Genomic DNA, 23,977 nt, shown 5'->3' on the forward strand with positions numbered 1-23,977 from the left:
CAAGCCGGGATTTAAATAGAAGCAAAAGAAAAAAAGAAGAAAGAAAAAAAAACTTGGAAAGGAAAACCAGCGAGAGCAAATGTTTACCCTGCTGAAGGATAGTTTAGAAATTATGGCTGGGTTCCAGCTCTCCAATATTTTTAGCTTGGAAAGGTCTGCTAATCTCAGGCTGTGGGTCTGTATCCTCACCCCTTTCTGCTGTAGGTTCAGTGGGGCACCAGGAATCATTGCTGTGTTAGGGCTGTGCTGCACCCACCTGTCTGACCATCATAGTGAAGGCTTCCACCACCTGATTTTGGGGGCAGGTAACCAGCCACCAGCAGAGCAATTTGCAATTAATCAGCTCATTGCAATTAAAGCAGAAATCATCAAGACAAGTTGGATATGGGACAGCAGGAGGAAGCACAAAGCGCCTGAAGCGCAGAGGTTTAACGTTGATTCATGCTGATAACAACTTGCTAATTTTAGTTTAGCACTCGGGGTTGGGAGCAGCTTCAGGATAACACAGAGATGGGATGGTTTGCAATAGAAAACCGTGAGGGATTAAAACGTTGTCAGCACAGGACAGGAAGGAATTTGGGGATTAGGCACAGCCTCAGCTGTGATGCTGACTGAGGCTGCGTGCAAATCAAGGAGAGCACAAGCACGATGCTTTGCTCTGCCTGGTTAAAGAAGTGAGAGATGGAAACTCTCTCTGTGCTTTGGGAGGAGGAGGAGAAGGAGCAGAACCCAGCCCGGAGCTCGGGAAGAACAAATCAGGTCTGAACTTATATTAACTTTATTCTCATTTCCAGGAGAAAGCAGTGGTGGAGAGCAGCATGGCAGCAAGCTCAAGTATTTGTTTGCTTAACGCAGGCAAACGTTTCCGATGCTGAATGGAGACGACGGCTGCGCGCTCCCTTCCCTGCGTACATTTCCAGTTCAAGTAATAGGAATCTCAAAAATAAGCTCTTATCACATGACAGAGAGAATGTCAGAAACTTTAAAGCTTTCTGTGGCATAAATCCCCGAGCAGGGCGTGAAAGTAGCAGGCAGGAAATCTTCCACAGCTGAACTCGCTTATCCCCTGGGCTGAGAATCCTTCCTTTGGCTGGAGAACTTTGCGATGAGCGGAGCTGAACGTTTCTGTCCAACTTTAATGCGTTACCCAGAGCTGAAACCTGCTCCAGGATTACATGGGGGATCACTGGGGTTGGCACAGGGAAAGATACTAACAGTGCAGTTAACAGCAGGAAAAAACAGAGAACCATTTGGGCATTTCAAACCTCTGAAACACACGCAGGAAATAAGATCCATTTCCATTGAGACAGCAGAGCTCTCCATTGCACTGCTGGGCCTTGGGAAGCTGTCACAGTCCTGGGGTGGCTTTAAGAAATGCACTTCCAAGTGACTGCTGGGTTCAGCTGGGACTTGTGCTTTGCAGACCACGAGAGCCTCCGCAACCAGGTTGGCGTTACCCAGCGTCAGCTTCGTGCAACACAGAGCTACAACTTTTGGCTTTCTGCTTCAAAGTGCATGTTTCAAATTAGGCAACAAGGCATTACACAATCAAAGGCATCTGCAGACCCCTTGCCTAGGCACGGAGCGTGATCAGGGCTGAGAAAAGGCAGAGCTGGCTTTGAAAAAGCAGAGCCTGGCTACAGAACCAAGCTGCTGGGCTGCATATGAAAGCAGAGCTCCCAGATGCAAGCAAGATGCCGTCAGCAGCCACTGGGATCCTAAGGCAAGGAGCAAAGCTGGGGCTCGAAGAGAACTTGTTTTGGTTTTTCTTAGTCTTGTAAGAATTAGGGATGTTTCTCTGTGCCCATGAGGATGCTGCAAATCTTCTTGCTGCAGCCCTGGGAAGTTGTCTGATTTGATGAGAATCTAGCTATATTTGGAAGAAGACCCAGCAATGGGTGAGCACACATCCTTGCTTGCTCTGCAAAGACAATTACTGGGTTACAAAAAAAGGCACAAGAAGCACACATTCCTCCTTCTTCTATCCCTAAAAGGTTTCCCTCCTTCCTCCTCGCTCTACTACTGCTGTCACTGAACAAACTCCAAGTACACATTTTCATCCTTGATCCAGCTGGCTTGGAAGCCTCTAGGATTTAAGATCTCTCTTCTGTTTGAATAATTTCAGTGACTAGAATCTCATTGCTTGCTTCACCAATTCTCTTCATCCTCTGTCTATATATAGTAAAGGAGATGAAATAATATTACATTTAGTTTTATTGCTGGAAGCGATCTGCTGTCCCCCAGTGCACTTTCCCAAAGGAAGGAGGTGAAATAGAAGATTCAGCAGGACGTGCTGACTGCGAATAAGAACAAGGTAGAACTGCATGCATTCCAGCTGGCTGGTTGTTACAGAGGAGGAAAACAGAACACAGAAGGGTTGGGGTTATTTAGACAGGAACAGAACAGCCCAGCTAACAATCCTCTGCTCTGGCTGCCACAAAACAGTTCTGCTCTGCCTGGAAGGTGAGCAGTGTCAGAGCCCAGGATGTGGCACTTAAAGCTCCACAGAGATCTGGGATGCACAGAGTGGGGCAAAGAAATGGGGCTCTTTGCTGAACATCCTGGTTATGGCACCATCAATTCATTTTAATAAATGATATTTCTGTCTTGTCTCATCCCTGTCACTGCATTACAATACACGACTCTCCTGCAGTTGCGTGGCTGATATTTAATGTTTCAGCTACTTGAATATCCACTCCTACGTCTTCTCAGTGGAAGGCTAAAAATCCTTCATGTTTTTTACAAAAATAGAAGATATGGGGATAAATTGCTCTATATATTACTAATCCAGGACCAAATGAATTCAGCAGCGTGAATTCTGCTCTATCTACAATTTTAAGGAGCTTACTAACTCAAGAAGGTCACAAGGACCTTGTCAGGAGCTGGGAAGGGCACAGAGAGAGATCAAGGACGGCTAAATGTTCATAGAAGCACACTGAGAATTCCAGCACAGCAGAAACACCAGCTCTCTATTCTGCCATGTAAGCACAGGATGCCACCTGCACATGCAGGAACAGAGCCACAAGCTTTGCTTTCTCCCTGACAAAGACCAGCAATCTCCTTTGAGAAACAGTTCTCAGCTTGCTTTGCTGCCTGTTCAGACTGATCCCCCTCCAGGCAAACCTGCCCATGTGCTCTTCCCATCTCACTGCCGGAGATGCTGAGGACCAACATCCACCTGGAGGCTGAATATGCTGAAGCACTGAAGCATTCACAGGTTTTGACTGTTTGAAAATAAAAGGAAATTGTTTCTAGGAACAATGTGTGCACCTGCAGGCATACGCTGTCCTCTGTGGGGTTTTCAGTTCCCATTCTTAGCATTTGGTTGGCTGTGAAGGCAGCTTGGATGAACCCAAGTGCTCCTGACTGTGCTGCTTTGCCGTAAGGTGATCACGGTCAGCAATGGGAGAAACACAGCTGGGATATTTGCATCCTATGGGAGACAACTATAGGAGAGATCTTTGCTTACCCCAAATCCACCCAGACAGGGCCTTCCTCCAGCTGCCTGGCAGCTCAAACAAAGCTTTGCTTGTTATCAGAGCCACAACTGATGGAAACTCTTTGCCCACGGTGCACTTCAGTTGTGGAGGCATCCCAGTAGCCAACAAAGCGTTTAGAACAACCAGTAACAGCAGGAGAAAATGGAACTTAAAAATCAGTTGTGAAAAGGTTAGCTCCTGAATCACAGCACTGAAGGATACAGATTAGCTGCTCTGAAGCTCACCCATTTTCTTACTCTCTCCTCTTCAGAGCTTTCATACATACAGCTGTTAAACACGCTGGTGATAACTCAGTCTCTTTCAGGCACTCTCATGGGACACAGCAGACATTGTACTCATAACTGTCCTCTTGCTATTGCAGCTCCACCACTGTTACCCTGGATTCCCCTTATAACTGGAGGTTTCTTCTAGATCTCAAAAAAGAGATTGATATATCAAAACCAAATTCAATTACAAAATATAATAACCTCTTCTTGGAAGTGAAGCTGCCCCATATTCCAGACTGTGGCAGGATTTTTATGTCCTAAAAATATTTTTTAATAAGTTCTACTTAAAATATATCTGAGTCGCAGCCTGCCTCGTGGGCACGTTGTAATGCTCTCAGTGAAGATCTGCTCCCTGTCAGTTCCTCCTGGGCTCAAACGAAAGGGCTTCTTCTCACTCTTCTTCTGCAGACTTGAGCATGAGAATGGCATTGTAGACCTTCAGGGCAGGACCCAGCTTGATGTTGAGTATTTTAACCAAGTCGTTCTGGTTCAGGAGCAGGAAGGCCTCACCGTCTATCTGCTAGAGGTGTAAAAACACAACAGAAGATAAAAATTACAACCAAGAAATAAGCAGGATTCTCACTCCTGTTAAACAACGTACTGAGGAATGAAAATGCAGAAATGAGGATGGAAGCCTTATCCTTCCCTCTAGTTCTGGCATCCACACCAGCCTGTGGTTCCCAAGCATGCTGCCCTTTCCAGGGGTCTCAGGCCCTGAAAAGTCAGAATGTGGGCAAAACTGACTGGGAAATAACGAGGATGAGGCTCATCCATTTGATGTTTTATTCGCTACAAGGATAATTCCCCTGTCAAAAATCCCACAGCCCAGTCCCAATCTGTGGCCAAAAATTAGATCAGGAAATGCAAGCCTTCAGGAGGCAGCTATCCAAGAATTAATACATTACACTCATCTGCGGCAATTAGAAGCACCAAATCACCATTTCCTAGCACACTCATTACATGCTGTCATTGCACAGCTCCCAGGCTCCTGTTGAGCATCTCAAGGTGAATTGTGAAGCTTTGCTGCTTCTTTGGTCAGCTTTGCTAGAAACTTTAAACATGAGAAGAACTGGACAGATGTGAACATCTGGCTGCTCTCAGAAGCAGCACTCTGCCCACAGACACTTGGTCTCCATTTAAAGGAGTAGCAGGAGGCTATTACGAAATACATTTCAATGGCACTAAATGGGCTTGTTCAGCACAAGGTAAAGGAGACAGTGTGTTACATAAAACAGGGCACAATAAAGCCATGGAATCTGTCTGGATTTACACACATACTCAGCAAGGAGATATTCAATCAGATTCAAAGCAAGCAATCTAAAACTGTATTACCTTGTGAAAATAAGTGGAGCTCTATGTACCAGAAAGTAACAAAGTATGACTTTAAGAAGAGGTTAAAAATGTATCTTGATTCACAAGAAACAACGGATGTAATTAATATAAACCCCAAATGCTGCAGGGAAGAAGCCAAAGATTAATGGACACAGACAAATAGTACATGTCTAAGTTATTCCATTAGAGTTCATTTACACAGACTGACAGCATCTCCTCTCACTTGATGCTCACCAGCACAGCGGACAATGTCAGACATGGGGCCTATCCAGAACAACAACCCTTCTGTCCCTGCACTTCTAACTGGAAATTCTCCTTAACATCAAGAACTGGTATGAAAGGATACACTTAATAAGATTGGACAAACGTAGCAGTAAGGCAAAGAGCTGGGAGACAGGAATTCGGGCTGCTCCTCTCTGACCTCAAGGAGACTGCTGAGCAAGAGAAGTTCCTTTACTTCCCAGTTTGCACATTGGAAATGACAGCAAGGCTTCCAGCACAGCCAGCCTCACTTCACTGAATCCTATCTGCACAATGCCTAGAGTCTGTACTGCTGCACAGCCCAGGGTGAAAACAGCTTGAAATAAATGGGCTGCTGCTTAAATTAAATAAAGAGTCAAAAGAAGGAGAAAACTGCTGAAAAATAATCTTATGTTTCAAAATGCTTTTGAGTCCAATATTATCATTATTTCACTTTCATCGCCTCAATGATGTTTGTTTTAAACAGACCTTCCCTGAGCTGGTCCTGGAAATGAATGCAGTATCATTGCCTGTGGTTTTTGTTCTGTCTTATTTGGATGGTTCTTCAAATTCTGTGCACAATTTGTTCCCTTCATTTGTAATGTAAGCAGGAACTCATCCTCCTCCCTCCCACCAACAGGAGGCTGCAAGGGATTTATTTCTCCCAAACAGAGAGCACTCCAAGGCCTGATTACAGTAATGGACAACCCTGGTGAAGTCCAGCAGTGCTGTCACTCACACCTGAATCCTGGCCAGAGCCAACCTGCCAAAAGGCTTTTAATTTTACACTGACAGTTTAGTCCCAGCACAAACCTGAAAAACAATCCAAGCCTCTCTCGTTTGGCACAAAGAACCACACTTTGAGAATGCAGAAGGTATTAAAATAGAACATGGCTGTGCTGCTCTCTGAACTAGAAAACAGCCACCGTGTTCAGGAGCCATTTCAATTATTACTAGAAGAAACAAAACAAACTGTGAACGGTTGGATCCATCAGTAGACTCACACCTCACCAAGCCCTCACCTCTGAACTCATCTTTGCTAGAAATGGGGATGTATCTTTTACACCCAGCTATGCTGAAGGACCTCTTTATTGGGAGAAATTTCATCATTCCCACTGTGTTCCAATGAAAAGGTGTTCATCCCACTACACTGCTACACCCTGAACAAGCATCAATTTATTTTGCTTGTTATTTCGTGCGTATGTTTTCAAATAAGGGAAAGCAAAATACAGGGACATAAATCCCATAAAATGCACTCCAGCCTGATTCATCCTGAAAGGCAGCCAGCTCTGGGGAGCAGTCATCTATTACAAACCTGTCCTTTGCAGCCACTCCACTATGCAGTACTTCTCAGCACACAGGATGCACTTGCAGAATGCAGGGAAGGTCCAGCCCCTTCCCTCAAGCTCTTACAATCAGAGCAGCAGAAGGGGAGGCATGTCTGTGCAAATTAATCACGGGCTTATAAAGAACCTCCAAACCATCCCTGCAACGTAACTGGAAGCCAAAGCTTTCAACAGAGCCTAAGCGTCATAGGATCAGTGAGAAGGAACAGGGCAGCAACATCCTGCACTGCTGGGATTTCTGAGAAACCATGGGGATTGCAGCACAGACAGGGAACAGAGCCCAGCATAGGACAGTGACGGGACATGTTGAAGGCAGGAGATGCTCAGAATCCCCAGCAATTGCTTGTTCAAGGATACGTGCCCCTCCTGCTCCCACCATGGTCCACAGGAGAAGCCAGGGATTCCTAAGAAGCCCTTTGAGTGCCAGCCTGCCCAAGAGAAGCAGGCATATGTTCTTGTTAGAGGGAGCAGATGAGATCTTTGCTGCGCCATTCCAACAGGACATCTTTATAGTGATGCCAAAAACACGAGACAATAGTCCAAGACAGGATGTTAAGCATAAGCTAAGTGATTGGAACGGGAGGGGAAATTTAAAGCAGCAGAATGCAATTAACCAGGCTGGGATTCAGCTCAGTGCTGAAGCTGTCTCCTAAATGCTACAGGCTAATGACAAGGTTGAGCATGTCTGTGCAGTCAGCACTGTAACTGCAGAGCAATAGGGATACAAAACCACCCAGCTCACAGCACAGGATTGGGGCAGACCCGACTTACCTCTTCCCTGAACACAGCTGCTTGTTCTTTGCAACCAGGCAAACGCTGGATAAAGTTTACCACCTACAATCAGATTTACGAGACGAGAAAAAAGGATAGTTAGAACGATGATCAAATACAACATATCTTACTTCTGTATGCAAGAACTGTTATAATGTTAACATAATTCATCCTTTAATGAAGGTTACATACAAGAAATAACAATGGGGTGTTGCTATACCATGCCTTGAAGGGTTATTCTGGTTACAAACAGCACTCCATGTTGCTATTTGACCACTTCTCTATGAGTCCAGTTTCTCTACAGCTCAAAATGGTCCTTAAAAAACATCACCCCTATTAGAAGCTGCATACAGCCATACATCATTTTAAATCCATCCACAACTTTCCTTCCTGTATGGTTTTGTCAGAAAATAGAATTAAAAAGAAGGATTTAGACAATTTCCCATCACGACATCCTTTTCAGAGATGATATAAATCAACCAAATGAGTCCTCCCGGTTTCTTAACACAGAGAAGGCAGAAAAGCAAGGAAAGGAAGAAGTTGTTTTATTTAATGCATGGTGGATGCAGAGGATCCACAGAACCAACATGATTAAACGAGTTAATTTTACATTTCGTATTAGGGAAAACCTTTCTAAGCAGGAAATCTGTTAACATTTGGAATAATCTCCTCTGAGACATGCAAGCAAGCCTTGGATTATATTATATAACACTACACAGTGCAAGCAGCAATCCTGAATGCAGTGGAGGATGACTTAATATGTATTGTCTTCTCCATCTGCAGCTTCGCTGGTTCACAGAAGATTTATATATTGAGGCATCATCAGATCAAACGCTTCATGCTAATTGGACGCTCCCTTGCAGGAGCTGTTTCATGAAGCATATTCACTTGAGTTATTACAGATGTGACATTTCTTCCACGAACACAAAAAGACGAACAGTTTGGGGGGGGGGGGTCGCTGTCAAACATGAGCTTCTTTTAAATCACAATCATCAGGCTCCATCCTAAATCACATCGCTGTGTCTCCAGCTGATCCCATTGCTGACCTGGATCCTTCCATGCACAGCAGTGAGTTGTCAGCTTGCCCGCAGCTGTGTTCTGCCCTGGTAGAGCTGCTTTTTGGTGAGCATCGCTGATTCCTGTTGCTCCTGTTATGCAATCTGAGAGCAGAGCCCTTATCTCATGTTTTGCCTTTCCATCATGCTATGAGGAAAAGCTCCATCTTAAAGAGAACCCCTAAAATCCACAGCTCCATCACGCACTGATTCCAAAACAGAAGTGCAGCCTCCTACTGCAAACAGATAACAGAACAATACTTTCCCTGTATCTCCTTATAATTAAAAACCAACTGAAATATTTCTGCAGGGTTTCTATCTTCCAGAACTTTAAGTGGCAGTTGGACCCTTGAGGGCAAGGCAGTAAATGTCCCTTAGGCCTGTGGCACTCACAGGCTGGCAGAGATCTCAGAAGGAAGCTCTGAGCCTGCCTTGCTCTTCTGTCCTTCCCTGGACAACTGCTGCTGTGTGTGCTGTGATGGTCTTTGATCTGCCCCAGAACTTACAGTAACTACTCCTGTTGACCTCTCAGTGTTACCAAGTTTCTTAGCTTGAGGTCCTCTAAATATTGCTGCTGCTCTTCCCCTTCAGCTGCTCCCAACCCAACAAAGAATTAAAGCAAGATTTTTTCCTTATTGTGGGTTTTATTCCAAAAAAAACCAGTTATTCACTCCCACTGCTCTTGTTTCAGATCAACAGAATGGGCTCCTTTGTGCAATAGAGTTCCAAGTACAACCCATAGGCAAATGTTTGCCCTGTAGGAAGATGTTAGGAGCCCAAACACCAAGAGATCCAATCTACATTGGACTCACTAGAACACATAAAGTCCTATTGCTCTCATCTTCCAGAGCTTGTGGCTACGCTGCCCTGCACACAGTGATACTTCAAGAGCTCAGAGAGAAGCCAAATTGATTCCTATGGGACTCTGCAAAGAGCACAATTTGCTAAAACCAATCCACTTTGCTAAAATGCAAGACAGAATCCATCACGACTCCAGCCAGTCCACTGTGGTGCTGCAGCTGATCTTTTTAATGTGCCATTCACACTCCCACTGGTAGCCAGCACTCCATCGGTTGTTTCAGGCAGTTCAACTGTATTCTGGGTTTTGAATCACTGCATCCAGAGTGCCTTCATGCACTGTGGTTGGCTACTTATATTCATCTGTTATCAAACTAATATCCTAGCTAAATTTACCCAGCGGTTGCTTTAAAGGTCAACTGTAAAGGACACATTTTATTGGCTTGTATCCTGACTCTGTTCTTCTATGAACCAACCTCCATGTTTTGTCCAAAAGAGATTCTGATTGTTCTCATGTCAGAGGATTAGCTGCTTCTGCCTTTATTGATTTATTAAAAGACCTCTGGGAAAAACAAAACAAAACAAAACAACAATGGGAGCTTTTGCTAAAGAAGGATACAAATAGAAAAATCTCTCAGAGATTTTTTTTCCCTCTTTGCTAAGCAATTTAATTTAAGCTCATTTTCATTAGAACACAAAAGAAAGAAAGGAATACTAAAAGGACCGTTTTCTTTTAAACCAGCCCGACTGATTATTCTATCCCCTTCCTTTCTGCTGTGGTTCCTGACCCCTGCAATCAAGTCCCACCACGCTCCAAGTGCTGCTCCAGCATGAAGAGCAAAGTCAGGATTGGATTCTCTGACAGTGGGGAAAAATGCACTTTCTGAAAGTCTCTGAAGATCCTCCATCCATCACGAAGAACAGCACCTTTGTCCTGCTTTGCAGATTATCTCCTGCCTTGCCAGCACAACATTACAGCACACTTCTCTTGAATTAAATGGCCTGTGATTAAGTGCCAGGATCCAAATTGTCATCACTTCCCAAGTGGAGATGCAAAATATTATTTACGCCCAAGGCAACAAGTAAAAAAAAGAAACAACTACTCAGCACACAAAAGACAGCAGCTTTTTCACATGCCACCTAATTACAGGAGACATCTCAAGAGCTGGGACTGCAGACTTATCCCCAGCTACACAGCTGCCTCTGCCAGAAATCAGGTCAGGCTGTGGGCAGTTTGTTTCAGGGAAACAGGCAGGGAGACATGGGAGGAGAAGGCATGCACAGTGCGGTTTGGGATTATCTGCAATATAAAAGTGAATCAGCAGCAAAGTCACAGGAGAAGGGGAGGGAGATTAGAGAGAAAGGAAGTCTGATGTGAGAACGGTGCTGCAGGGCTGAGGACTGAAAGATAAAGGGGTAAATAAACAAAGAGAATTGCATTCACAGAAGTAAGGCATAGATATCAAAGGGTTAACAGAGATCCTTCCCTTCCCTTTATAAAGGGACCTGGGTATAACTTTTAGCTGAGTCAGCTATGGCATATGCAAAGCAAACAAAAAAGCATTACCTAGGAAGAAAAAAAAGATGTTTTCCAATTATCACTCCAGAATAGGGGGGCCCTGGCACCCTCTGCAGCCAAGAAGCAGGGAACTTACCTCTTCCACAGACCACTTGGACACATGTTTGGCTGTGAGGCCTGAGACCTCCGGCAAGAGCCTGCAGTGCTGCTCCCAGCAGAGATGGAGGCGGTGGCTGGGGTTAGAGTCCAGGGCAGGCATGAAGACGGACTGGTGGAGGGCCTGCTGGAGGTTGAAATTGAGGTCTGGAAAGAAAACGAGACAAGTCAGAGCAAGCTTTCAAGAAGGAGCAATTATGAAGGAGAAGGAAGGGTCACAGTTCGGAGGGAAAAGCAAGGCAGGGCACATAGACAGTCCGACACTGATGCTGCATGGCACAGTGAGCTCCCAGGGCATGCTGCTCCCCCACCCTCCTGAGAAACTATAAAGAAAGATAAGATTGCCAGGCTGGATATAATATCGTTAGCTTCTTCCCAGGAAAATGATGTCACGCTGCTAACACAGAAGATGCTTGCAGCGTTTTATTGACAAGGTGGAGGAGTTCTGGTAACAGCATCTTCGGCTGGAAACTAATGGCACCGCCCCAGCTGCTGGCAGCCTGTGAGGAGTGAGATGTGTGCAGCTGATGGCCTGGGCTCATTGCCTCCCCAGGAGACTCCCAGGCCAGGAATGCTGGACGTTACCTCCAGACATCAGTTCCCTCATGTGTCCAGTGATGGAAGCTTTAAAATCAAAGAGGGGAAAAAAAAAGAGAGAGAGGAAATCACCCCTCCCTGATGAGATCACTTGGGTAGTGCAGAGTCACGGTCCTACAGGGATTTGCCCAGTTATACAACAGAAAGTGAAGCAGAGGATAGAAACAACATGGAACATATTCATGACCAGCAGAGTGCTTGGTCATATTATAGGTAGAGGCTGGCCTGGCACGTAGTTACTCTTCTGTCCCCAGTTATGTCACCTTACCTTCATCTTCTCCTCCCTAAGCAATGTTGGATGCCATCAAACATAGGTTCCTATTGCTAATGATGAGACCAGAGTGAGGGGTTAAAAATACATATATATAAAGCCTAAGTAAGAACTGCTCTTTAGATGGGATGGAAGCCCTGTGCAGTGATGAAATGACAGGTCAGTGGATTACTGCAGAATTTCCCTCCACTGATTTCCATCACTCTGCTTAAGGTGAATGCGACAGGAAAGCAGACAGCTTTCCCTGCCAACTGCAAATGCAGCTCCGAGCTGGCAGAGTTCTGCTCCAACTGCAGAAGTCAGCACTAGGTAAAAATGAATTAAAAAAAAAAAGCCAGGCACCTGTCCCAGTTTGTGCCTGCTTAGCTATTTTTGATTGGAGTCTATTACTATGTTAAATCCTCCTAAAAGCCTGGTCAGCTTGGTTCTCTGAAATGGCTTTTTATAGTAAATCTGAAAGTTAAGCATATGGTTTGCTAAAGTGATATCAGAAAGCTTCTCTTCAAACTTAACCTGTCAAGTACCAGAATAAAACAGACGTTATTTTTCCTTTTGGGTTTTTGTTTTCTTTTTCCATCCTAAAGAGAACCTTCCCAAAGTCACCTCAAATGATTCTGAACTGTATTTCTGAATACCTACAGAAAGAAGTTGATGGAACTCAACCACCTGATAGGTTTGGGTTGTGTCTGCAGAATGGTCTTGGAATGGGAAACAGCCTCCCCTTGCCACTTCAGAGCAAGCAATGCTACAGGAGGTGGTGAAAGCTTCTCTTCTTGATTAATAAATACAAAACTTCACAGGGTATTAAACCTTACGCTTCTAGTCTTTACACTTCTTGCTCATTTCAAAGGGAGAAGGACAACCACCATCATCATCTCCAAGCCTGCATTCTCTTGATTGTGGAATCAACAACAAAATAACCTGTCGAGCTTTAAATGATCCTCATGGATCTGTTATTTTGCACATACACACACGCACACAAATAAAAGCCAACCAACCTTTCCCGTCGTTTTCCTGTTTCACCAGCTGCAACTTTATGTAGGCATGTGAGCATCCAAGCCTGAAAGCATCAATTACAAAACATCTCAAATGATAACACAAACTGGTGCAACTGCTCCTCCATATGTATATCAGGTAATGGGATATTTAGGAACCAGAACATTCTCCCTCTTCAAATCAGCAATAGGATTTCTTCGTCCCTGGCTTCTCCTCTCTAAACTATGAACTGTGATATTAAATTCAGACCTACAACTCAGAATTGAGTTTGAAGTGGGAAAGAAAGCATTCAAATTAGCATGAGGAAAGAGGACTTAACAGGCAACTCTAAAACCCTGCACTGATAATCTGCAATCAAACTGGGCTGTTCTAAGTTCCTGATTAACACCCATATTTCACATATCGCAGCAGAGTCAAGAAACGCAACTATGAAACCACAAAAAGACATCATAAAAATCTTATTTACTTTTTGGGTTTGGCTTTGATGTTTCCAGAGGGTTTTTCTTCTACCCAGTCTTTTGCTTCATTGCTTTCAGACTGCTCTGATGGACTCTGAACGCTGCTTTGACATGACTTTTCACTGTCTTGTGCAGATTTCCTGGAGAGACAGACAAATGATGGGAGCTAAGCTGACATTCTCAGCTCCCTTTTCCCAGAAGAGAGCAAAACTGGCAAATGAGAGTAACAACTACCACCTAGTGGTGAAAGCTCTCCCCTACCATCGTTACTGCAGCCCAGAGCATGGATTGAGAGATATAATATGAAATAATCAGTCCCTGTGGATAAAGGCTGCAATCCCAGCAGCTACAAAAAACCCACTGAAATCGATTGAGGATTTATGAATCCTGGATAACACTTAAGACAACTTATATGACTGAGTTTGTTGCTGTACAGTTGCCCAAAGAAGGATGAGCAGCAGGAAGCTGTAACACCTGCATAACGAACTCAAGCCTCTCACTATCAGGAAATGAACTAATCAGAAGAATGTAAAAATAATACAATTTTAGAATGAAATTGGTACTGGGAGAATCTGAAAACTCTTCAGAGAATGTTATAGCAATAGTACCATTGAAGTGCAACCCATTTTGCTATCAAGAGTAATAAAAGAAGACCCCTGCATGACACTGGGATGAGAGGAAGCAAACTTGGCCACATGCACCTTGGGACTGAGAACTGTTCCTTTTGTCTGAACAAACATACCAAATATATATTCAAAATGTGATAAATTTAAGCAAAGCAAAGAAACCTTAACACTTATATAAGCCATAACACACACAAAAAAAGGCTAAAGTACCACTGGAGATTGCCCTGGTGAGATTTAATTCCTACAGCCTAAAAGTGACAATAATGAAACCCTTTATGTCCAGGTTTGTCCCATGACAGACTAGCTGCCTCCTGCAGTCCTGAAGCCGAAACATGGTTTGTCTCAATGATACTCAGTTCTAAACTTATTGTAAGATAATAAAATATCTGAAGGAGCTCAATTTATTTGCCAAGTGATACATGTAGAGTCATTACATGTACCAGTGTAACGCGACCAGCACTGAGGTGGATTGCAGTCATGGTTTAATAGTGCAAAATAATCTTGCTTGACAGTTTTAGGGCAGGAAATGAAGAAAAAGAATATATTTTAAATTGAAAGAGCAAGAAAAAATATATATACAGAGACAGAATGCAATTTCCTTTGTTGGAATGTGACCAGAACAGCAGGACTAAGGAATCAAGAAACCCATTAAGGCACATGAGGGTATAAAAGTACACTGCACTGTGTTAAGAGTGTCTGGAGCATGGGTCAACATTACAGAAAGATGAACTGAATGAACTACAGATTCTTTGCCAATCCCTGTGTTTTTCAGCCTTGTAAAATGGTATTGCCATGGGAAATGGGCTCAGCTCACCTGGATTGTGGAGAGTCCTCCTGAGAAGACTCTCCTGCTCTAAGTAGAACCTGGGCAGGGGTCTCCAGCCTCTTGGCTTTCTGCAGGCTGCTACTAGGGGAAGGCCTCTCCCCACCTAGTCGGTCCTGTAACACGTTGTCTTTGTTGAGGTTCACATCAGAATATGGGCAGCCAACTAATCTGTGTTAAGAAAAAGAGAGAGATTATGATGCACGCTCCTGTGTTCCTGAGTCACAGCCTCAGCAGCCTCAAGCAGATACAAACATTAACAAAAACCAGGAAAAGCGAGGCCTAAAACTCATCCAGATAGAGACGTTATTACCCAGTTTTAGGTATGGGAAAGCAAAGGACCAAATGGTAGTTCTGGAAACCAAATTTATGTTTTTGAAGCATCACCCTAGAGAATAACAGGAGATCTTCCCATGTCGCCTGCTTGTCTGAACAGCATTTCATGAAACAGTAACAGTTCGAAGCTCTTTATCACATTAAATACTACTGGATCCTCAGACCTCCCATCTGAGATTGTTTTCTTGCTCTGTAAAGCTTTCCTTTTCCAAGAACACATAAGAAACCAAAGGTAAACCTGTCATCCAAAATCCAGCAAGAAAACCCTCTCACTCCAGTGTAGTTTTAGAAACCACAAAACATGATTCACTCTTATGCTCTAATAATATACCACCGCTCTCTTCCACTTTAGCTATTGCCTTGCAGTATTCTTGGGCATATTATTTTACATAAGTAATTCCTTCAGTGATGCTGGAATGTAGAAATTGGAGCGAATTAATCTATGCTATCTTGTATTGCAGTTGGAACAAACATACTGCAATAAACTGAATTTATGGTGGAACAGCTCATTTAGACACAAGAGGGAGCTGCAATTACACTAATAGCTGTCTCCAGAACACCCTGTGATAATTGCAGTGCAGTGCAGGTGCTTGTTGCTGCATTATTATTACAGACAGCACTCAGATGCTCCCAGACAGAACCCTCATAAGATCTCAGATACATACGTATAATGTGTTCCATATCGTGGCCCCCTGACATGACCAATTCCGTGACATCCTGGAGTGGGACACGTTTGTCCCACTGTTCCCACAGGATCAGCAGCACCTGGAGAATAAAATACAAAGGTAAATAGGTTTATGAAAAGCTTCCTACGTCTGAAGAGATGGCTGCATTTTGGGGAAATTATTTGTGATAACAATATGGGATCATCTACATTACCGAGAGGGACTTGCAGAGCGTGTCCAGTCTTTGCACACCAGCCAACAGGATGAATATCAGGGCTGTCTGCATCGACCCAGAAATCATAGTTAGAGTCCCAGCCATCAAAATGTATCTAAAAGAAGCACAACCTCAGTGAGAGATACAGTTAAGGAGGTGACTCAGCTGTTATTTTAACTTCCCCCTTTGTTTCACCTTGCTCAGCTTGGAGCTGATTCACTCAATCTTTCAGTCAAACATAACCAATCTTCGTGCTCAATTTGTTTTCCTGTCCCCTCCGTCTGCACCACGTCCTGGTGGCACAGCCAGATCACAGTGTCTTCAAGAAAGCCCCAGACCACAGGATGCTCAAGCCTAAACTTATGCAAACAGAAGTGGTCTTTTTTCATTGTCTTATTTTCTACAGACCCCAAAACACCACAAACTTGACAAGTTTTGCAGTGAAGAAACTAGAATTTTCTGCTGGATGAAGGGATGAGTAATAGCTGGCTTGGATCCAGGTCAGGCATATAGAGACTAAGGATCATTGCTATTTAAAGGCTGTTGGACTGTTAATAAGGCAAAGTTTCCAACAAAGGTATGAAGTGAATATCTTGCTTCTAAGACACTGGGGAATCTTGACTTTTGCTTACAACTACAGTGATGAGATTGAGAATTAAATGAGCCAGGGAAAGCAAACGCCTCTCCTGCCCATGGAAGCATCCTTTAGGAAAGACTCCTATGGCCAAGAAGCCCCATCAGTGCAGCTTACACCTCAGCCAACTGATGTGTAACTTCTCATAAACAAAAGCACAAGGGACTCTCCGGGCAGTATATGAACGTGAAAACAACCAATTACAATGCACCTATGCAACAAATTCATACTGGTGCATAAAGCCACCTCCTACGTGGGCCAGGATTGAACGTGCTTTTGGATTTCCTTTAAGTGTGTTAGGAGAAGAAAGATAAATTCAGGCAGCTTCCCACCAGCAGAACGTTACTGCTCCCCTCATCCGTGCAGTTCACAGATGGAAAACCATTCTGTCAAGTCTTATTTCAAAACAGTTACAGTAAAACAGTAACTAATAATACCAGGCAATTCCATTAGATTTCAATAGGACAAAACAACAGAAATCATTTCCAGCTGGGCACTTCTGTAGGCTGGAACGCCTGCAAAGCATTTGTTTGCTGCTCTTCACATCAAATGGGTAGTTTTTTCTGTACTGCCAATCACTGTGCATTCCTTAGCACAAGGGCTGTGCATTTCAAAGCAAGTTCATACCTTAATACGATGGTCATCTCTGTCAGTTACGGTTGCCACTCTTATCAAGATGGGATTTCTTTTGTCTACAGCCTCCAACTTCATATTAACTTGGAATCCGTGAGCAGGACGCTGTAAGATAAGATTGCAGGCAGAATGCTAAGAAGTGAAGGCAGTTGCAACTAGTCACCTTCTCTGAATAAAATGTACTTAGTTTTTCATCTCCCATTCAAGTGCATTTGCAGCTTTTGCCCCCATCTCATCTGACAGACTATTTCAGAGGTTAAAATCAGAGTCTTCCAAGAAAATAAGCTGTCCATTTGTCAGCAGTACTTGAGGAGAAGCCTGAGCTTTCCAATGCAGAGCAGCACCTCAGTCAGTGCTGCACAAACTCCACTGACAAACAGACTGAACAGTCTGACATGAGAACTGCTCAACACAGCAGAGATTACCCCTCACCAGACAAGGACACCAACCAGCTTGCTGCACACAGCGCACTGCTGTGGGACATCTCCCTCTGCTACACAACGTGACATCCTTCCAACCACTGCCTCAGCCTCTGGATATTAATTACCTTCATTTGGTGCATGCGCTGGCAAACACACTTGGATTCATTTCAGTGCAGTGTGATTTCTTTCCTCTGATGCTGAGATTTTGTCCTATCTGTAACCTGGCATTTTGGGGCACCTCTCTTCCTTCCCACTCCAAACCTCAAGTTTTTCTTTGGTCTTTTGAACTGGATGCAAACCTCACCCATAGTCTTTCAGCCAGCTGGTAGACCAGAAGGCAGACAGCCTACACTGCTTTTAGTTTAGTTTAGTTTAGTAAGAGATTCTTACTGAGACAGCCAACACTGTCTGAGTTTCCTGAGGAAGGAGTGCTAGAACAAAATGCTGCCCAGAAGATGAGTGAGGCTATTTGAGTCTTACTGAAGGGCTGCTACCTTTTTGCAATGACTTTTGAATGTTTATAAACCGACAGATCGAGACAATGAGTCAAAATAGTGACGCTAACAGTGGTTGTATCCTGTTGTGTTTTTGGGTAGGTGAGAAGACAGAAACCCAGAAACAAGACTCGCTGCATGTGCTAATGATCAGCATCTCCACACTACGTATATTAGCCCTTGAAAACTGTTAAAAACTAATTCAGGGAGAGATGCCAGTTCTGTCTCTCAACTCATATTTTTATATACTGATTTCCTGTAATTGCTAGCTGGAAAAAGAGTAATAATAATAATAATAAAATCAATAACTGCCATGTATTTGCACTTCAGACCAATCAAGCCAGAAAAATAACAAGATTCAATCTTGGAAGAATTCTATTCATGGTTGCTATATCAAGTGTCTTATTTCTTTTCTGTTTCAATTTCCAAAAACAGTCTTGGATGCTAATTTATACTCCTGAGTTTCATGAGAGCCTGTCTGCCATTCTCCCTCAGCAAAGCACTGAAGGAACAAAGCAATGGCTTCAGAAATTGATCTAAAACAGGAAGAAAGACAGACAAGGCTGCTTCATTCCCCCTTGGGATGTTGCTTCATTTCAGAAGAACTCAGAAGAGGGAGTATCCACATGAAAAAGGCCCCATGTACTGTGCAAAAGCCCTGTGATCTTCAGGTAACATTTCTCAACACTCTTTGGAATCAGGAAATCTGAGGAAGCAGTGCTGGAATGACAGATTACTGAGGACTTCAGGCTGGAGGTACTAAGTAAGCTGCACTTCACTGTTTCCACTGTCAAAAAGAGTTTTATTATCTTTCCAAAACATTTGTCCCTACGATGCTATTTCTATTGTTCCTCTGTTGAGCACAAGGCTGGCTGCTGCATTCCTTCTCTCTTGTATTCTGCAGGCTCCTGTTTTCTAGCACTGCTGTGACTTCATGATTCACATGTTATGCCCCATGACTGAGATGCAACATGTCCAACTCTGGAAAACCTAAATCCAAGGGATGCTGTGGAGATCAACCACACTGCAGGTAACTCGTGCTGTGGCCCTACAGTATCTAAAGAGGCAAAACAGCCTCTTTACATGACACCCACCTTGCAGCCTACAGCATCTGCCTGCTGAAATCTAGCAATTATCAACTTTCTTTGGCTGGATTTTTACCTCCCTTATCTGGAGCCACCTTGATTGCTTTTTCTTCCCTAGTCTCAAAGAGCTTGCCAACACAATATAAGGGAGGGAAGGAGGTATTAACCTGCAAGTCTAACTTTATCAAAAGGAATCAAGGGAAATGTCACAATGGCACAGAAAGTTCTTAAACACACTCGCAAGGTTTAACAAGATGAATCAGCAGCGTGGAAGATGCTGCTAAGGAAAAAAAAAACACCACCACCACCAAAACTTTGGCATTTAAGAAGTTATTCTAAAAGCTTTTGTTTCGTTTCTGCTCACAGTGAGTTCCCAGATTAACGCACTGTAAGGAAACGAAGCTCATGTTCCCATGGTTGAGAGATCTATCTTCAGATTTAGCCTGCAGGATGGTCTCATTCCACCTAGGAGTTTGGCAGGGATGCTCTGTCACCTGGTGCTATGCTTATTCCTGCAGAGGGCACAGATGGCTCCTTCCTAGAAGTACCAAGATTTTGTTTTGTTTTAGCAGCACAGACAATTTTAATCTCAGACTCAAAGCAGAAAACACGCTTTCATCCTCTTGGCACAGTCATGGTGAACTGTCACAAAATAAAGCATCATGAAAGAAAGGGAAGATAATATATGTTTCCCTTTCTCTTCTGAGCTGGGAAAATCAAAGAGATTCACCAACCAGCTTGAATGCTCTTGCTGGGGCTGCCTGCGAGTTGGTCTCTACCAAATATTTCGCCCATGAGAAGGCTTTGGGATCCTTGTATCCTGAAAAACATGGAGAATTAACATTTAAGTAAGAGAACCCAACAGTTATTCTTACAAACAACAGAAAAACCGCTATGCAACATATGGCTGTAATGTTAATTGAGCTCTTAAAAATGCATGGCATTGGAAAGTGATGTGTTTATTCATACACAATACTTACAGCACACACGACAGCACTGCAAGTTTCCCAAGCTTCTATACAAAATTTTAACCCCAACCTGAAAAACCTGAAGAGTTTTTTATCTCTACTGCTTAATCCATTCTTATTCTGTTGAGAAAGCTGGCAATTAAGAGCCAGTCAGAGGATTCTGTGATGTGCAATGACATCACTAAATTCATTTCCTATTTTATTAACTATGCTATGTGTGAGTGCTTGGCTGCTTGTAGAAACTTCTTGTCTCCTCCCACCTACTCATCCATATCTGAGTAGAATTAGCAGTCTGGATGTGAAAGCTGCGTAACCATTTCCTACCTACGCAGGTACCCACAATGGCTGCACTTCTCTCTACACCAGCAACTCCCAAACAACATTTAAGAAAGCGTTTTACCCTTTTTTTTCTTCCCATTTCTGTATTTTTTAGCCTCAATATTGTTCCCTTAAGGCGAGAGGGTCCAATCACTAATTGCATAGGACAGACTGCAAATTGCTGCACATAAATCTTTTAGCAGAGAAATGAGAATTGACTGCAGATTCTCTCAGGGGCACAGACAATTGTGATGTGAGTAGTGGAGCTGTACGCCACAGCCCTGGTGCATATTCCAGAAGCAGGAACAGATGTGGTGCTGCTGAAGAGCCTATAACCCCTTTAACATCTGCAGTAAAAGGCACAAAGGCTAATTCTTCCACTGCAAAGGCAGCTTGTAGTGGTACCCACTCCACTAAACTTGATATGCAGTAAGTAATTACAGAATTTCTTGCTCCCAGGCTGTCAATCTAGCTAACAGCAGACATGATTTTTTAATTACTATTATTTTAAAGACAAATGAGAACTTCCATCGCCCTGAAAACAACACTGATTTTCCTGCAGGCTCTGTCCTTTTTCATTTGCCTACATTCTCTTCACTGACTGAATTCCAAGCAGAAATGGATGTGGCTTCAGTTGCTCCTTCATTTCCAGAAATTCTCTCATCATCTACACAATCATGACACCGATTCCTCATTTTTCCAAGCTCACTTTAGAGGAAAATCTGAAAACAGCTCTGATTTCTTTCCCTCTGAAATCAAATTCAACTGCAAATTACCAAACCTTGTTCCTTTGCTTGAGAGAGCTGTAAAACAAACTACAATGGCAAAAAGTATGAACAATAACACTGTTCCATCAGCAAAGAAAAGAGTCAATCTGTAACTTGCAAACATATAATTATGTGGAAGATAAAGCCTGCAGGTTTTTTGGCTGAGGGAGGAAATGTCTCACTTTCAACATACCAGGTGGTGTTGTCAGTGGGGTTCCAGTTTCTTGGCAGTAGCCAACAGGACGAATATATGGGCTGCTAGATTCACACCTGAATCAAAGAGGAAAAGTTGGCACAGATCAATTTTAAAGCAGAAAGAAAAGCAGAATTTCAAATGCTCTCTGATATGCCTTTGCTAGGGTAGCAGATGCTTTCAGTGGGTGTGATCATGGTGTAAAAGACAAGCCTTGCCTTGTTAGAATTTATACACCTAAGTTAACAAGGTATTCAAGCTGCCCCAGAAGATGTCTGCTGCTTTAAAATACAGCAACATCAATAAAATAGCCTCCAACCCCAACATGGACCACACAAACCACAGTTCAGCCTGGACATAAATCATCCAAGTTAAAATACAAAGAAAGAAAGCAAAAGGAAAGAAGATCAAACACTTGTACCTAACTGAAACACAATTACTGCACAAGAAGGGGCAATGACTCCTAATGTCCTAACAGGAACTGCATGTAAACCTTTACTTCCAACCAAAGCCTATTGGTGGTTTGCCTGGTTCCCAATGTTATTGCTAATATAGACACTCTCAAGCCCTGAAGGAGGGGATGGCCTGTCTCAGATGGACCCCTTTAGTCACCAACTGTGTTTTCAGCCAAATGCTACTTTGAGGCTTTGTTTGCTTGTGTTTCCTATTAAAATGTTCAAATTCCAAACAAAACAAGGCATGGAAACAAAGCTTCACAGACTAAAATGGTGTAAGAACTAGATCTAATGTTCTGCAAATGGAAACAGCAGTGCTACAAGGTTCTGGATGATATCTTTATGGCAAAGAAAGAAAAAATCAACTTGGCACCTATTCTGAAGAACAAAACAAAACAGAAACAAGTAAAAGGAGGTGGAGAAAATACAGAACACCGATCAAGTCAGTGCTACGTAGATAAGCACATGCCTTGTGTTGCTTTCACAGGCAAGTTCAAAGAAAGTTTCTCCATTCATGTGGGCTGGAAATCATGGGCCAAAGAGAATGTTTCCTAGGTTAATATTTTACCTGGCCCCAGCAGCACGCAGGGCAGGGATCAAAATTCTCAGATGCAGAATAACTGCGAGTGCAGGTCAGGACTTAAAAGTTGAAACGCTGGCAATCACTTTCATTTTCAAAGTGCCCGTTACTAGTTCTAGAGGATGTCACTAACCAGAAGTGTTTGTTACCAGTGGAGCAGTTTATTCTTTCTCTGGTTCTCCAAAGGATAACATGAACTCCCAGCCAACAGCTGCATTACCCTGAACACTGCACTGGCAGTTCAAGCTAGACCCACTGGTTCTGCACTGAACCAACTGAAGTCATCAAGCACAAATTCCTGTGCCCCCCAAATTATTCAGATATTTGAGAAGTCATTTAATATCCCGACTTCAGTGACTACATTTCAAATATTAGATACTACCCTCAGTGAAAGAGTGAAATAAACTGCAGTAATGCTTGCAGACATATAATAGAAAAAGGTTCTCTGTACCAGTAGTCGTAAGTCTCGTCCCAGTTATCAAAGTGAATCAGCAGGCGGTTATCCACCATGTCACTAATGGTTGCAACACACATCAGTGATGGATGCTTCTTGTCCACTGCCTCTAGTTTCATCCCCAGACGAAAGCCAGATGGCGTGACAGGCTAAGGAACAGGACAGCAGGAAAGAGAAATCAGTCGTAGTCTAGCTTAGGTCATTTAAACTACTGCAACTAACATGTTTACAGCAGGTTATAACTCCAAACCCCACAGACCAAATCTCAGGCCATTAGCAGGAGGTCTACAGACAAGACTTCCATGTGTTTTGGCAGTAACTGTCACTTCTAAAAAGAGCTGTGCAGCACAGGTTCTGTGGGTAAACCACAACACAAATTCAAAGGCTTAGATGCACAACTTTGTGCTGCTAGGTATTGGTTAAAGCTTAGAATGAGCATTGCAAGTCCCCTCTTATTGGTAAAAAAATAAGAGAGTCTTCACAAGCAAAGTTGTATGGTTAGGGCCAGATCCCTCTGCGGTCAGTGCTCTGTCCATCAAGAGCACTGAATCCATGGGATTGGGGACTTCGTATCATTTGAGTACCACAAAATGGGTAACTGCACTGTACTGAGGCTGACAACCAGAAAGAAAATGACAGCGGGTGAAGGATGAAAAATACTCAAGATCCATTGCCTTGTAATGAATCCCAGGGTGCACATGAGCATGCTGCTGGAAACCAGAAATTATTTTGGGAATGATTAAATTAGACGAAAGTGACACAAATATCTTGACTGCAGGGACACAGCAAAACAGACCGTTGTAATATATTTAACAAACGGTGGGGTAAATCCTTTCCTCCAGTACTAAGGAAGAAAGGAAATACAAATTCTGTCTGGAAAGCCCGTGACTATGGGAAGGAAGAAAAATTGTACTAGTTTCCCATCTTACAAATAAATAACAGCAGGAAATGGCTCGTATCCGACTGCTCTGTGGCCATATCTCTGACATGACAACATTAAAAACA

The 23,977-nt window shown here is 43.3% G+C and overlaps 1 protein-coding gene across 7 annotated transcripts in view; it reads right to left on the bottom strand.

Annotated features, from left to right (window-relative positions):
* Positions 1 to 762: 762 nt before the first annotated feature.
* The window catches only part of LOC107323920 (lethal(3)malignant brain tumor-like protein 3), a 40,991-nt gene continuing 17,776 nt past the window's right edge, over positions 763 to 23,977 (bottom strand). For 5 of the 7 annotated variants that reach the window (XM_015883482.3, XM_085518474.1, XM_015883477.3 and 2 more), the window contains 12 exons: positions 22,970 to 23,121; positions 21,484 to 21,560; positions 19,972 to 20,057; positions 17,231 to 17,341; positions 15,970 to 16,084; positions 15,756 to 15,855; positions 14,746 to 14,925; positions 13,314 to 13,445; positions 12,850 to 12,911; positions 10,964 to 11,130; positions 7,456 to 7,518; positions 763 to 4,286 (listed from right to left, as the gene is read on the bottom strand). In XM_015883482.3, the coding sequence (XP_015738968.2) occupies positions 4,158 to 4,286; positions 7,456 to 7,518; positions 10,964 to 11,130; positions 12,850 to 12,911; positions 13,314 to 13,445; positions 14,746 to 14,925; positions 15,756 to 15,855; positions 15,970 to 16,084; positions 17,231 to 17,341; positions 19,972 to 20,057; positions 21,484 to 21,560; positions 22,970 to 23,121 (1,374 nt within the window). In that variant the 3' untranslated portion in view covers positions 763 to 4,157. The remainder of the gene's footprint in view (positions 4,287 to 7,455; positions 7,519 to 10,963; positions 11,131 to 12,849; positions 12,912 to 13,313; positions 13,446 to 14,745; positions 14,926 to 15,755; positions 15,856 to 15,969; positions 16,085 to 17,230; positions 17,342 to 19,971; positions 20,058 to 21,483; positions 21,561 to 22,969; positions 23,122 to 23,977) is intronic. The other 2 variants (XR_014935304.1, XR_001559369.3) reach the window with 1 other exon arrangement.

Source organism: Coturnix japonica, chromosome 17, assembly GCF_054131305.1.
Source record: "Coturnix japonica strain WE chromosome 17, WE-NBRP24, whole genome shotgun sequence".
Lineage (NCBI taxonomy): Eukaryota > Metazoa > Chordata > Aves > Galliformes > Phasianidae > Coturnix > Coturnix japonica.